Source organism: Plectropomus leopardus, chromosome 10 (genome assembly GCF_008729295.1).
Source record: "Plectropomus leopardus isolate mb chromosome 10, YSFRI_Pleo_2.0, whole genome shotgun sequence".
Lineage (NCBI taxonomy): Eukaryota > Metazoa > Chordata > Actinopteri > Perciformes > Serranidae > Plectropomus > Plectropomus leopardus.
The window spans coordinates 32,744,264-32,760,114 of NC_056472.1; the positions used below are offsets into that span (position 1 = coordinate 32,744,264).

At 41.9% G+C, this 15,851-nt stretch overlaps 1 protein-coding gene across 3 annotated transcripts in view; it reads right to left on the minus strand.

The window, feature by feature from the left end:
* Positions 1–476: 476 nt before the first annotated feature.
* The window catches only part of tnfsf11 (TNF superfamily member 11), a 33,431-nt gene continuing 18,056 nt past the window's right edge, over positions 477–15,851 (minus strand). The window contains exons 2-5 of one of the 3 annotated variants that reach the window (XM_042494913.1): positions 13,954–14,321; positions 11,326–11,361; positions 3,662–3,797; positions 477–1,813 (exon numbers count right to left, since the gene is read on the minus strand). In XM_042494913.1, coding sequence (XP_042350847.1) covers positions 1,374–1,813; positions 3,662–3,797; positions 11,326–11,361; positions 13,954–14,154 — 813 coding nt within the window. In that variant the 5' untranslated portion in view covers positions 14,155–14,321 and the 3' untranslated portion in view covers positions 477–1,373. Of the gene's footprint in view, positions 1,814–3,661; positions 3,798–11,325; positions 11,362–13,953; positions 14,384–15,851 lie in introns of those variants that run through there. The other 2 variants (XM_042494912.1, XM_042494914.1) reach the window with 2 other exon arrangements.

Here is a 15,851-nt window from a genome sequence, read left to right on the forward strand (position 1 = left end):
ACAAATGAGTTTTTTGGAGCACAAACATGACCTTCTTTTTTTACCCTCTGAAACCTCAGCAAATTGGCTTCAATTCTTTCAAAAACACAGGGAGAGGGCAATGAGCAAACAAGCAAAGAAATGACTCAAAAAATAGCAAGAAATTACAAAAAAAAAAGTCCAAGAAAATGTTTTGGTAAAGCGGGCGCCCCATGTACAAAGGTACAAAGGTTGTGTCCTTGCTGCAGCGACCGAAGGTTCGATTTCCATTCCCATCCTCTTTTGACAGCAAAAAATAAATAAAAAATTAAGTTAAAAAATATAATTAAAAAAGGAAAATATCTGAAAAAAAGTGCTTAAAAAATAACTGAAATCTACAATATCTAAAATATAATAAAAAAAATAAAATCATGATGATTATGAATTTAGTTTTCCGGATATTTCCTTAAGCTTTTATATATATACAGATTGTCCTCTTCACACACACACATATATATATATATACATATATATATATATATATGCTCATTTACTTTTCCCTATCTTTTCTACAGGAATCAAACCAATTTGCTCAGGGTCCAAAGGTTTACATGACTTTAAAACGTGAATGGCGTCTGAACACAGCACAAGGAAAGTGATGTTGATCCTGCTGCTTTAAAAAAACACAATGTCAAAGCAAATCTTTCATAGCATTTTAAGTTTAAATGGTGCCTTAGAGATTTTGAGGGTGATATAACTCACCGCCAAAGCGTCTATTTTCAATCACGCCGTTGAGTTACTTACTGTGAGGACGCCTCATTGCCTGCTTTGTTCACACTTAGAAAACCTCTCAGGAAAACATTTGTGCATTCACTGCTGCGGGTCAGAGACATTATTATTATTCTGTGATAATCTGCTAAGTACAAGCAGATGCTCTTTCAGATGCAATGTTCTTTTTGGATATTTTTTTTGCCCAACAATCAACATTGATAAATCCTTTCTCGCTGCACGCCTTGCCAAAAAACTTGCTTCCTAAGTTGCTCCCTTATGGTTTGTTTAGTTCGTGCATAAACACGTGTCTGTGCTTAAGTCTGAATGTTGTAATCTGAACTGAAATGTATTGAAATTTCACAATACCAACCACAAAGAAAAGTCTAAAAAAAGAGTCCAGTGCTAGTTTGGATGGAGAGCTGTGGGGCTCATGGTTTTTGAGGAGACGGCAAGACAATTTCTACCCATTCCTTAAGTTTTTGCAAAAAAAGGACTCCAAGGCTATTTGGTGAAGAGCAACGTAAAAAGACACATGAACAATAAAAAAAACACACTTTTGAAAAATCAACATCATAAATCACTAACAGTGGTTCTTTGGCATATCAAATGTTCAGTAGCATGTCCGCTCCCCACGTGTTTAACTCTCAGTTACCCAACTTTATCGCCCCAAAATACGTCCCTTCGCCGTCCGGGTCCAGCATCCAAGCGTTGGACACGTTGACATACAAGGCGTCCCCCTCGTCCAGCCGGACTCCTCGGCCCTGCTGGGCGCAGTACATGTTATAGCTGGTGTCGTTCCAGCGCATGGTGCTGCCCGTCTTCATCAGCATCACAGACTTGCTGTTCTGTTTGATGCTCTCGTGGTAGACGTACTGGATGAGCTGGGTGTTGCTAACGTCCACCTGCGGGACCTCCGTCTGACTGCTGTCCACCGGTCCGTCCTTGTAGTAGCGGAAGCAGGTCTTGGCGTAAATATAGTAGAAACCTGACTCCATCACCAGCAGTTTGCCCTTCTGGTAGCCCATTTTGTGGCTGTATCCGTGCACCTCGTCCCAGTCAATGGTGATGGCGTTTGGTTTTCCCTCTACACGGCAACAAAAACAGCACACGTTTTGGTTATTTTATGCCGTTTTCTTGGCTTATCATAAACAAAACAATGGGAAAAGTTTCAGTCGGAAGTTCCTTAGCTAGTTTTAACATTTTTGATCCACTAAATGGAGCATCATTCTGCACGAAGGTGAGAACAGCTGCACTGCAACTATTCAGCATTTTGGTTCAGACTGCGTGTTGATGTGACTGACTAGTGGTCACATTGACACGTCGAGGTCGGCAGCAGTTAGGATTAGAGATTATAGTGGTAAAGTTATAAGAGAAAAACTCATAAATGTACTACCACGTAGTCATGTGATGAAGAATAAAAAAGTCCTCTGAAGGAGTAGGATGTGGTGGATGAATGAGTCAAGAACAAGACTTTCCCACGATCCCATTGGGGTCAATGTTGACTTAGTATTTTCAGTTTTAGGGTGTTTAAAGCTGCTGAATCCACACTGTGTGCATAAACTTTCCCAGAAGTTCATGTTGCCAGGATGCCCAGGACCTGGGTGCAAATAGCATCTGCCTTCACTAAATTGGATTGCAACATCTAGTTGAACTTTGCTGGCTTTGTAATTTGAGGAATGTTTTTGTTGCTTGCATTATTACTTAAGAGCATTTTGTCATGTCGAGTCAGCTATTGTCTAAATGACTACTTTTACTTTTCATTCAAGGGTCAGACGTTAGCGAGGTTATAGCCTCAGCTGGGTCAATTAGCCAAACCCGGCAGTTTAGGCCGGTCGTCAGAGTAAAATGTTGGTACTGAACATTTCTGCAAACCACAAAGATCTTCAGTGACATCGTATTTGGGCTGACTTTGCCAGTGGGAGGTGCAGGGGATGGTGGATGGCGGGATAGCAAACGGCCTGTCAAACTGCAGTCCACTGTTCAAGACCAACAAACAACAAAACCGGGTGTTTTATAGCCACCTCTGGCTGTTTTTTACAGCAGCATTTTAGGCCTCAAACATGGATGCTTGTTTAGCAACCTGTGACTGTTTTAAAACTGACTTTTCAAGCCCCAAACAGGGATGTTTTGAAGCGCCCCTTGGCTGTTTTTCCTGAAGATTTTCAACCCCCAGACGCTGGTGTTCTTTGAACTACCCCTCGATGCTTTTCCAACTTTTTCAGTGTTTCAGTCTCCAAACATCAATGTTTTTAAGCAACCTGCAGCTGTCTTTCCAGAGGCTTTTTCGACCCCAAACTTTGATGTATTTTAGCATTCTGTGGATGCTTTTCCAACAGCTTTTCAGCCCTCAAACAGGGGTGTTTTAAAGCGATCTGCTATTTGTCCAGCAGCATTTTAGCCTAAAATGTTGGTGGTTCTTTAGCAACCCTTAGCTGTTTTTCTAGCAGATTTTCAGCCCCAAATGCGGGTGTTTTTAAGCAAACTGCTGCTGTTTTTCTAGCAGCTTTTCAGTCCTCAAACATGAATGATTTTTAGCAACTCTTGGCTGCTTTTCCAAACAGGGATGTTTTTTAGAGACCAGTTGCCATTTCCCAGTGGGGATTGTGCCACCAATACCTGGTATTTTAAGCCAGAGCACAATCATTTTCTAACCATAACCAATCAGTTTTTGTGCCTAAACCTGACACGATAACCACAGCACTGTTGAAACATAGAGCTTCAACAAATCCACTACAAAATAACAAACGTAACGAATCCGTGGTTTGCAAAAATCTACAATGCCAACATTTCCTCTGGCAACTGGGCTGGGCGGCGACTGGCAGCCGTTTAAATTTAGTGATGCCTAAATCTCCACTTCACAATCAGATACAGCTTCAGTGTGATTGGCAGGTGAGTGTCAACAACAAACGGATGTTAAATCAGCTGGACTCACTTTTAGAGTACGCCTGGTGCCTTTCGATTGGTAGATGAGCTGACGGCAGACTATCTTTTGAAGTTTTGCACCGTCTCCGGTCACCGGTTTTCCTCGTGTCTCTCAGAGCGTTCAGCACGGGCTCCGTCTGCACTTCCTGAAAAAAAAAAAAAAAGAGAAAAGGAGAAAAATTATTTAACAAACACTGGCTGGCAGATGGAAGGTCAAAACATCACATTTGTCTCTTTGTGCGTGTGTTATCCTCCTCTGAGAGGCTGCCCAATTTGAAACTTACACCCACATCAGTAAAGAGACATCAACAATTAACCCGCACCCACAGACGACTTTCTCTTTACAGGCAACAATACAGTTTTGACATTTTTCACCACAGCTTTGCTCAGCTGTCTCTTTGAATAACTGTCTGCTTGTATGGAGTTGTGTGTGTGTCTGAGTGGATGAGCATACATGGACTGCATGTCTCTGCGTATCATCCATCCTTTTTGGCGAGCCCGCTATATTTCCTATTACAGCCGTGGTTGTAGTCGGGGCCGGAGGCTGCGACAGGGAGGCCTCCTGGTGAGTGTAAAATTTCAGATAGATTGCGCTTCTCACGGATTTGGCACAAAATAGTATCTGGACTGCGTTCAGCCCCCGAGAGCTGATTCTATTCAAGGCCGATGACGCCGCCACCATGCACAGTCTGCGCTGGGCTGTCCTCCTCAGGCAAGACGGAGCATATACACTCAAGGAAAACATGGTTTCCAAGCAAGTAAACAGTCACTGCACCGCAGCTGCCAACTCTCTCACACATCTGGCGTGAGATTAAAATATCAGGCGTGAGTGTTTTTCTGTCTCTACCTACCATCGTACACTCACACCAGAGTGAACGACCTCTTTAAAGCTGTAAATCTTTGTTAGCTACTTGGAAAATTTAAAAAAAAGCCTTGCAGGGTTTAAAGTGAGGCACAGTTTTGGAGACAGCTGTCTGCATGTATACATGTGAGCAGCAGACACAAATTAATGTCGTAAATTACAAATGCCAGTCAAACGTCAGAGAAAGAATTATTTACACTTAAGTGATTGAGGTTTGATTACATCCTAAAGGTGTTTTATGGTTTCACAGTAATTTACTGTGATCCTATAATCTCAGGTAATCTCTGGCAAGATCCTCTCACACTAACGCTGAGCCAATACGTGGAAAAAGGAAAGAAAAGAAAAGACAGAAATGGAGAGTGTCGATGTCGATATACTAATTTAAAACCAGTCGTGCAGGAAGTATTCAGATCCTTTACCTGGGTAAAAGTACTACACCACGCTGTAAAAAAACTCTTTTACAAGGGAAAGTCCTGTATTGAAAATGTTTCTTAAGTAAAAGTAATTAAGTATAACAGGGAACATGTACTTAAGGTATTTTAAAGCAAAAGTACCAATGCAGAAAAACGTTATAAAAAAAGACAGAAAAAAACAACAATCGTAAAATTCAAAATTACTTTTAAAAAGGAAAAAAACACCTCACCCCTCCCAAAAAAATCAAAATATATAATATGTATAAACAGAAAAAAACACGAAAACCCCCCACTAAAAACCTTTTAAAATAACTCCCTAAACTCAAAATTACACATTAAAATGACCCACCCCTCCAAAAAAACCCCAAACTATTCATACAAAAGGGGAAAAAAACAAAACACAGAAAATATCTCAATGATAGAAAAAATACTTCATGTATATCAAAATAGTCTGCAATTCATTTTCTGTGAACTGACTGAATGATTAATCCACTAACTGTTAAAAATCTTAATTTGTAAAGAAACTCGAGCTGTCAGGTAAATGAAATGATGTAAAAAGTACAATATTAACCAAATAAAAACAGGGGAGCAAAAGTATGAAGTGGCATGAAAAGAAAATACTCAAGTAAGTAGAAGTACCTCGAATTCACCCTAAAGTTTAGTAACAGAGTAAATGTAGTTGTTAAGTTTGTGTCCAAAATGCAGCACCTCGGAGCCCAAACTCTGTCACACACTCCAAATAACCTCCACAACAGAGTCAGTCCCTGCAGCAACATTAACATTATTTTGCAATCCTGCACCTGCGCTGTGCTAATATTACTGTCAAGTATTTATCCAAAACCCGAGTCCAGACAAATGTGCACGTCTCTCAAACTAAGATTAGCACTTTCTGTCCTCCAAAAACAATTTGCTGCACAAACATGTTTATAGGGCAGCGTCTTGGAACGAGACGCGTGTAAACAACGTCCTGCCAGCGCTACAAAGTAATTGTGAACGAGCTCCCAATTGGCCCTACATTGTGGGATCTATCTTGATTTGTGGCGAGACCGCGTCATACCTCTTTAACCAGAGATTATTTAAACAAAGTAGCTACAGCGGCTTGGCAGCGTCCTAAATCTACAGTGTGATCTAGAATATCTAGAAAGGAGGCGTCCCTCCCTATATTTCATCCCTTTTACTCTAAACTCACATTGTCTTGGTACTCAGTCGCAGAATAGCTTGTTGCTCCACATTTCCCGAATCAGATCTGAACTAGAAAACGATGCCTGACGGTGGACCGTAAACATGGAATAACCTGCAGAGGAACTTAAACTTGGACACTCTTCCACCATTACGGCTGTTTAAATGGCTTATTTCAGATCTTGTTTTAATTGAGTGTAAATGTTTTTATCATATTTTTACTTCTTAACATGTTTGTTATCCTGTATTTTTATTTTAAGCTATTTATACTAGTATTATTGTTTGTTAATTTGCATGATTTTACTGCTTTTTTAACTGTTATTTGTTTGCTTGTTGATTGTTTTTAATGTTTTTGCGCATGCTCGGCATCACTGAAAATAACTCAGTGACTAATGTGACGCAGCACTAAGAATGGGGGTCGATAATTTTATTGATTTTAAAATGATTATTGAGGCTCCTAAATGATTCGAGTCTTTATCAATACCACTATCGATACTTTTCTATTATTTAGTGGAAAGACGTGGCGACATCCAAACTTTGAAGCAAGTCCTATCAGTTAAAAATAATGATCCAGTGTTGAAATCAGAGTTAAAATCTGCAGGAAAAGAGCTCGTCAGCGAAATAAAGGAGGCTGTATAGGTTTCATTGTGATGTGTTCAAGGTCGGCTCAGTAAAATGACAAAAGTTAATTTAACGTCATCATGATGTGTTCAGATGTAACATCAAGGAAAAGATAATTTTGTTTTTTGTGAGAAACTTGAATCGCACAGTAGTTTGGGTGAGAAATTTGTTTTCCCGCCAAAATAAAACAGATTAGAGATGAGAAATCTAGCCTGTTAAACGTCCAATCATGAGCTCTAATCATCTTATAATACATCATTAAAACTACTGATGCCAAGATTTTTCAAGTCTTTCAACTAAATCACAGAAAAGTATTGATAGTGGTATCAATAAAGACTCAGATCATTAAGGAGTCTCGATAATGTTAACAATACCAATGAAAACTAATGATCCCCATGTCCTCCCCCTCCGCCTTGACCACCATACTTGGCCGTGGACATCGTGTTTCCTCCCTTTGACCACCAGATTTCTTCTTCGTTTGGTTTAGTACCCGTTGGCTGGCAATTTAATTGTACTAAAAAACTTTCAATCGATGCATGTGGACCATTTACTGGATTTAAATGACTCGACTCAACATGTAATGCTGCATTATAGGACCCACAGGACTCAGCAGCTGTATCAATAAGCTCAAACATGATTGCTTTTTGGGTCGATCTCCATCCGTTCGCTGCAGACGGAGCTGCTCCATCAGAGAGAAACTACGGCTTTCATATACACATGCAGCTGACTTCATTTCGAGTGCTTGTTCCTGGAATACCACAGTGCATGTGAGCCTCAGTGCAGCCCTTTAACTACGCACCACATGCATCACTCAACGTCTCCATTATGTTGATGAGTGGTTTCTGAGACGCTCCGCTAGAACAAAAGTCCTCTCACTCAAAGGCTCGGCCACCAGAGCAGATTGTCTCTTTGTGTTGCGCTGCATCAGTCAGATCCACTCCTCGCTCACATCTCCACAGACTGTAAACATTCACATCGCCGGGCCTGATTCACGATCCTGCGCTCTCACCACTCCTGAGATGAAGCTGACCACAGCCTCGGCCTGCACATCCTGTCTCACATCAAAGCCGGACCTCAGAGCTGACAGCCGCCCGCCGAGGCCTGCTCTCTAGCAAAGAACTGTCAGCGGAGAGCGGCGGCGGTCTCAGCGCTGACCCTAACACAACACAGCGTGGGCCAAGTGGACCTGTCACCCTGACACCTCATAAAGCTCCCAGCATGCCTCCCCGCGCTCCATGGGAAACAGCCGAGAGCCGGCGGCACAATGAGCTCCTCAGTCCGACGCAGGCTGGGTGGTTTGTGTGAGCGCTCCGCCAGGGATACCCACGGCAAACACAAATACATCATTTCAAAAGGCATCATGGGAAACCAAACACTACTGAGGCAAAGCTTTTTATTCTGTGTTTTGTTTTACTTCCTAGTTCCAGGGTTTGTTTTGTTTTTTTCTCTGTGCCAAAAAATGGGCGGCAACTTCCAAAAAGGGATTAGAAAAAAATAGATGACATCAACAATTAAGAATTTTATAACTCCCTCATGCTACTGCTGATCAGCGAAGGAAAACTCTGCAACCGCCGACGCCAACGAGTGACTCACTCAGAGCTGATGCAGTAAACTGCTCTGTGTGCAAAGTGTCAGGAAGACGCTGCATCCAGGACTTCAGAATGACACCTCTGGGATTTTAGGACATTTCTACGACTTAGGGCATTTCTAGGATTTTGAAAATTGTGAGGATTTCAGTAGGTTTCTTGGATTTTTGGGCAATTCTTGCATTTTTGGATGCTTATCAGATTTTAGTACATTTCTCAGATTTTAGGACATTTCTAGGCCTTTAGGACTTTCTTCAGATTTAAGGAGTTTCCTCAGATTTAAGGAAGTTTCTTGGATTTTAGGACATTTTTCTAATTTTGGAACATTTCTCAGATTTGAGGACATGTCGGGGGATTCTCCACGGGCACTTTTTGAATAAACAAGCTCTATTTTGATGCTGTTTATTGTACTCTGGCACCTGATGTATACTAAAAGTACAAAAACAATTCCTAGTGTGAATCACTTTATTTTTACTGTAACTCAGAAAATGTCTGGGGGGGTGGGGGTCACCCAGCATCCAATAAGGGACCAAATTTGGCCTGCGGGCCGTCAGTTTAGTCTCACTGCCCTATATTAAAAGGCAGAAAGGTGTTTTTCCTGCTGCGGTCTGACCTCTCCTCAGCCTGTGTGACCACCGAGGGTTTGCTTTACAGAAGCTGTGGTGTGCTCTGAAAACACACCCATGGGAAAATCATGAATCTGTCTGTGCAAAATTGCAGATGATTATCTTCTTTCTTTCTTTTCTTTTTTTGCTGCTTTAACTCTTCCTTTTTAAAAACACAACCGCATTATTGCACGTATTGTACTTCCCCGTTTGACAGTGACAGCAGGAAATACCTGGTGCGATGCAAAACATTCTTCAAGTAGATTGCTGTTGGCCTCTGAGACATTATTTTTGGCTCTGTGCAGACTGAAAAGCCCCTGAGGCAATTGTGATATTAGGCTGTACAAATAAAACAGACTTGATTTACTTTGTTTCACCACAGTTTCCTTTTAGTGACATGTCAATCAGTCAAGGGCTACTGACATTAAAGGGATAGTTTGGATTTTTCGTGTGGTTGTACGAGGTTCTCATCCATAGTCAGTGTGTTACATACAGTACATGTCAGTCGGCACGCCCCCGATTGGGAGAAGCAGCAGGAAAACTGACACAGACGCTAAGCAATGCATTGCTGTGGATGGGGGCCAGAAAAAAAAGTGTGCTTAGCCACTTAAAAAAATCTATATCGCGTACACTATATTGAGAGTATTTTTAACACTTAACCTTTCTGTCGGACAGTCCGTCCTGACAAGGAAGCAGTTAACGGCTTCAGTTTCCCATCTATGTTCTCATCAAAGCCACCAGACTCCACTGAGAGAAACAATTTTAGCTCGCTGAACACAGGAGCTGCTGGTCTACTGCTGCTTCAATCAGTTATGCAAAGGGAAGACTTTTTGATTTTTAGTAGGTCTGTTCTTGTCTAAACGTGGCGCTCTTCAAAAAATTTGCAAAAACAACCAAAATCACTGTAGTATGCCTGCCAGGCCAGTAGTTGGCGGTGTAACGTTATAATGACAAGGACAAACAAACAAGAAGACGATGGCGAAAACACGCACAAGAACCGACAGCGTTAATAAACTCAGCAGAGTCAGCTGCACAAACACATCTCACTGGTCCACCATTGTTGTTATTGTTGTCTTGACATGGTTGTTTGTCTGAAACATAATGCAAACACACAAAGTGAACCGTGACGTCGGCGTTCTCATAGTATCTATGCATTACCAGCTTCAACAGCGACAGAAGGCATTTTCAAAAGATTACACTCTGGAACCCAGTTTCAAAGGTTTGCATATTCAGGTCCCCAAAAATGCTGTTGTCATGTGAACAGAAGGCGTTTCACGCAAGAACTGTTGCCGTGTAAACAGCCCTTACTTTGACTTATTTGTGACCTGATCCGATCGAACTCTTTTAATGTCAGTCACACGATAACACAAACTCACTCACCGAGGCAGCTGCAGACCAGCAGCTCCTGTGTCCTGTCATGTTAGGGGCCGTAAACATGAACCGCCAGGAAAACATGAGGTCGGGCGCTAAGTGCTACTCTAGTGTCCCTCTGTGCCAACTTTAATAAGTGCAGAGGCAGGTTGTGTTTGAGGTTGCTAAGTGACCATAACCAGCACTGCGTCATAGCTGTCTTATCAGAAATGTTGAGTGCACAACTGAACTTCTTCCTGGTGGTTGAGACGTGTATTGGGACTGAAAAATAGTCTGTGGGAGAGATGTAAAACTTTAAGGTTATATCTGCATTAAAATCATGAACTGCTCCTCTTGGTATTTATGAAAGAAAGTAGAGATATCTTCCGGCTATGATTGGTTGTTCCTCGTCACATGACATTGTGCCCTAAAAAAGAGGCGCTTGAAATGCCCGGAAACATATGCATGTCGCAACGGTGTCTCATGAGTGCGCCTGCCTGAATCTCACTCCAGGTTGCAAAGGGTTAAGTCACTGTTTTTATTAATGGATTTAAAGAGCAATACACCAGCTTAATTTTGCCATTGGATATCTCTGTTTGACCTTAACGTTAAGCGGTTAAAATATTCCAAATCTAGCATACACTTTGGGTTTTTTAGGTGGCTGAAATATGTTTTGTTAATGGCCCCCATCCACAGCAGTACATTGCTTAGCTTCTGTGTCAGTACTTCTGCTGCTTCTCCAAACTGGGGGCGTGCAGACGGAAATCTATTATATGTAATACACAGTCTGTGGATAAATATCCCATTCAACCCCACTTCAACAAATTTGAACTGTCCCTTTAAGTTTGCCGAAGCAGAAATTGCAATAATCAGTCAAAATGTTTTGCACAGCGGGAGTGTTGCTATTAGAGACCTCAAGTGTGTGTGTGTGTGTGTGTGTGTGTGTGTGTGTGTGTGTGTGTGCGTCATAGCAGGAAGAAAAACATGCACTCTGAGTGGATTGTGTTCGGGTCACAGGGTGTGTGGTGCTGCAAGGGTCAGCCAGGGGTCAGACTCACCTCTATGGGCCGATGTGGGGCTGTGGACAAATCTACCTGGAGACAGAAACACAGGAGCCGCGGTTAGAGAGGTCAACGTGAAAAAAAAATCTCTTACAAGCACAATCTCTCATGAGCATGTTTGGCTGACAGGTGTGGGTGGGACAAAACTTACAGAAAGACAAGCAGTAATTGGATATGTGTGTGTGTGTGTGTGTGTGTGTGTGTGTGTGTGTGTGTGTGTGTGGTGGTGGTGGTGGTGGGGGGGGGTTAAAGTTATTTTCCACATGTCATTCTGCATTCCACCGCAACAGGCGAAAAGTAGGAAAACTGAGCATTGCCTCTTATTTGCGGAGCTGTTGTTTCCGAGTAGTTTACAGGCTGTTACATTAAAATGTGGCCTTGCGTACATGCCGAGAGCACAACAACAAAAAAACACCCTCGTGTTGGAATCGGAGCAGTGTTTTTTAAACCAATCAGCACATTCCTGTATGCGGACGCGGCGCTGTGCAGATTCCTGCTCTCCTCACCATCTCCAGGAAGTCCTACAGGTGTTGGGGGGCAGATGATGGTCCTGTGCCAAACTTCTTTCCGCACACTGACTCATGCTCAAAGTGCTACCATATGCAGCTGAGTTCAGGAAAGGTTGGCGTGTTAATCCAAAGCGTAGCTGACCAACAAGGGAGCACGCTGCTGGCTGGGTATTCGAGGAATATCGATCCCACACTGTAAAATCTGTCAAGTTAATTTTACTTTTAAAAAAATCTAGCAGACCAACTGTTTTTAAAAATGCCAGTAAATACGATATGTCTTTTATGTATTTTTTTTCTCTGATATGAAACTTTTTTCTTTCTTCATATTTTTATTGTCTGTTATCTGTCAAGGGACTACAGATGTAAATTAGCAGTCCAGCAAACTTGCTTTTTCAAATCTGTATTTTATACTGATGTTTATTAATATGCTGTGTCCCTTTTAAATAAACTTTAAATAAGAAAATCAATAATAAATGATGTCTGCATTGTAACATTTACTTAAACTTTAGTTATATTTACTTGATTTTGAGAAGTTGTTGCATCTTAAAAAAGTTTATCTAAATTTTAGCAACTTCGGAAAGCCAAGTTTACTGTGCTATGTATCTGTTTTCTGTGCTGGTTGAAAACTAGTCAGTCATATATAGTTTACTCAAAATTTAGCTGCATTTACTTAATTTTGTAAAGTTGTTGCAACTAAAAAATGAGGAGAGGAATTAATTTGCTTTTTAGGGTTAGCCACTTTAATAAACCAAGATGACTTAACTTGATAATTAGAAGTAAAATACACAGCAATTTTGATTAATAGTTATATTTACTTCACTTTTCAAGGCAATCAGTTTCCAAGATTGTGTTTCCAAGATCAACTTGTCAGATTTTACAGTGCAAAAGTTCTGCATCCCTCTCATGACAGATCAATCCCACATGAAAGTGCTATTACACAAATACGATTTAACATCTCTTTATGGTTGTCTCTTCGTCTCTCTGTGGTTTTTTGACTCCTTTTCCTCCATCCCTATTATTTGTTTTTTCCCTCTGGCTCACCTCCAGCTCATAACTACCACACTGCCATGTGTTTATGCCAAAGACAAGCCAAAGAAATTTAACACACAAACTCTGAGAAAGACACACAGACAAGCATGGGGAGAGAAGGAGAAAGAGAGAGAGAGAGACAGATGCTCCCCAGGTGAACTCCCAGCATCCTGACAGAGCGGAGATGCGGTCTGCCCTCTTGGCTTGTCGAAACATGACAATTATTCAACTCCAAAACCGCCATAAAAGTTACAAAAACAGTTGCGGTAGAGCTGCAAATGTTGTTTTTTTCAGAATCGCAGACACGCAGCCAGCAAGATGGCAAAGACAGAGAAGCAATGGAGCATGCAGGAACATACGTATCCCGATAGGATCTCTGACTCTGCAGCGAGGTTGGAAGTTGAGCTTTGCCAGACTCTTTTTAAGTTGTTTTTTTGTTCTCCTTGAAACAGCTCTGCTTGTGCTCAAACGTTTACAATTTATGACACACGTAAACGGCAAATATAACCCCTCCGATGGCATGTAAACAAGAAGAGCTGCAGCCTCGAGTGAAAACATCTGTATTTTTGCAAACATGAGATGTTATCACTTCACTCTGGCGATGCCTTTGAATGGAGCTTGAAAATATCTCGCTGGAATGACTAATCCGCGGTGATGTTATCTAAAAGTGTTTTCACTGTGAGGGAAGACGTGTTTTAACTGAGGCGCAGCGCCTTCAAAGTGTGCACGAAATGTTGGCGCACAAAATTGCAGAACTGGCTCGATGGTGAGGCTTTTTTCTTTTCCTCCTATGAAGATTGCACCGACTTTACTTCTAAGAGCGCACACCGCCAACTTTATACAGAGCCGAGGAAGTTATCTGGCGCTTTATGGCATTATAAAGTTGCGCAAACGTTGCAGGGATATGTTAAGTCTCTGGTAGCTGAGCAGAGAGCTGTTGACGGCGTTTGCAGATAAATATTTACGCACAGAACCAAAGCTTGAGTAAACACCCCGCTGACGACAGTGAGTGACTTTGCAGAGCGTGCCATTGCGCACTGGAAATCAGAAACCGGAGCGAGACCACACAGTGTCACATGGAGCCTACCTCTTGCAGATAACCCGTCAGGTGTAATAAGATCGCCACGCTGGACGCCACCTGAAGCAATCCCATAACAGCGAGGGTCCCGAATAGGAGCGGCCGGTAAGTGGGCTCCGAGCTGTGCGCCGGGTGGAAGCGGTGCTGCGCCGCCTCGATGTCGACGGTGTTCCGCAGGTAGCCTCTGTACTCGCTGTGGGTAGCTGCCATGATGCGCGCTCTGTGTGTGCCGTTCAGCCCCAGGGCCAGGTCCCAGACTCAATGCAAGGAAGGAAAGAGAGTCTGCAAGAGTCCCTATAATCAGCGGTGGGTGGGCTGAAAGAGTTCGTCTCCGTGCAGCCAATCAGAAGGAGCCTCCGGTGCTCCGGATAGAGCGACTGAAAAAAGAGACAGACTGAAACGAGACTGGCAACTAGTTCGACCTGAGCGCACGACAGGTAAAGCGAGCCCTTTATGGCTCCACGGGTCCTTTACAGAAACGCGTTAAACACGTGATCCACCCCCTCTGCGCGTCCACACCCCCGGTGACACACTGAGTGCTCAGCCCAGCAGGGATGCAGCGGAGAAAAAAAAGATGACAAAAATCTAATTATTTCCATCAGTTTGCACCCCATTAACAACGAAACTGATTATTTAGGTCAAACTTAACAACAGAAACTTGTGATTGTGATAATGTTGTATTTTCCTTTTGTGCAATGTTTTACCACTAACTGTGCAATCGTTTTTCAGCAATCCGGTACAGCATATTTGGATAAGTAAAAGGTTTATACCGTGTATATAGATTTTATGTTTATATATTTTTTTTTTTCTAATTTTAATTATTTTTTGGGACCTCAAATCACTTTTTCTCTCTGCTTCTGACTCTTGAGCTGCTGTATTATGAATTAAAATTATGAATTGAAAGGTTACATAGAAACAAAATATAAATAATAACACTTTTGTTAATTTGAAATGAATTTATCTAATTTGGTGTCCCATCAACCCCACCCCCCCCTTTTAAAAATTCAAAATCCATGCACACGTAAGTATTGTTCATCACAAAACTTTGACATCTGAAAACAAGATATCTACTCACTGAAAAGTCCATTCTAATGTGCTCTGCAGGTTTTAAAGGAGCAGTGAGTAAAATTTGGGGGGATTTAGTGGCATCTAGTGGTGCAGGTTTCAGATTGCATCCAGCTGAAACTTCTGGTTTTCATTGTTTAGGAGGTTTTTACCAGGAGAGAAATTAACCACAGAGGTCTCCTACTCTCCAAAACAAACACATCAGGTGATTAAAATAGGTAAAAACACTAAATAGATTGGTTTCATATGAAAAAAAAATGTTTTTCAGATACTCTCGAACTATAGTGGCTGATCAAGTGGCAGCCTCCGAGGCTTAAAAATTAAGCCAAGGTGGAAGTCCCAAAACCTGTAGTTCCTCTAATGGCCACTAGAGGCTCTAAATCAGAGTAAATCACCCATAGATCCCCATGTTAAAATGTCAGCTTCGTGGATTGATATATAACTCACTAGTTTACACTTTATTAAGGCCCAAAGTTATGCATATTTAGGGGCAGGGCTGCTTGATTTGCACACTGTCAACCTAACCCATTCCCATCCCAAAATCATCAAATATTGTCACTTTTGGGATACCTTCAGCATAAGGTCACAATGCAAAAAGCCGACTTTTATGTCTGCATGATACGCCGCTGGACAGCGTCAGCTGAAAACGAGGCTGGACAGAACGGTTTGCAGTATCAAATGGTAAATGGACTGCACTTGTATAGCGCTTTTCTAGTCTTTTTGGCCACTCAAAGCGCTTTCACACCACATGTCACATTCACCCATTCAAACACACAAAACAACCTTCACAGTAAAGCTCAAACTTCCAAGTGACATTAAAAAAAACAACATACATTCAGTTC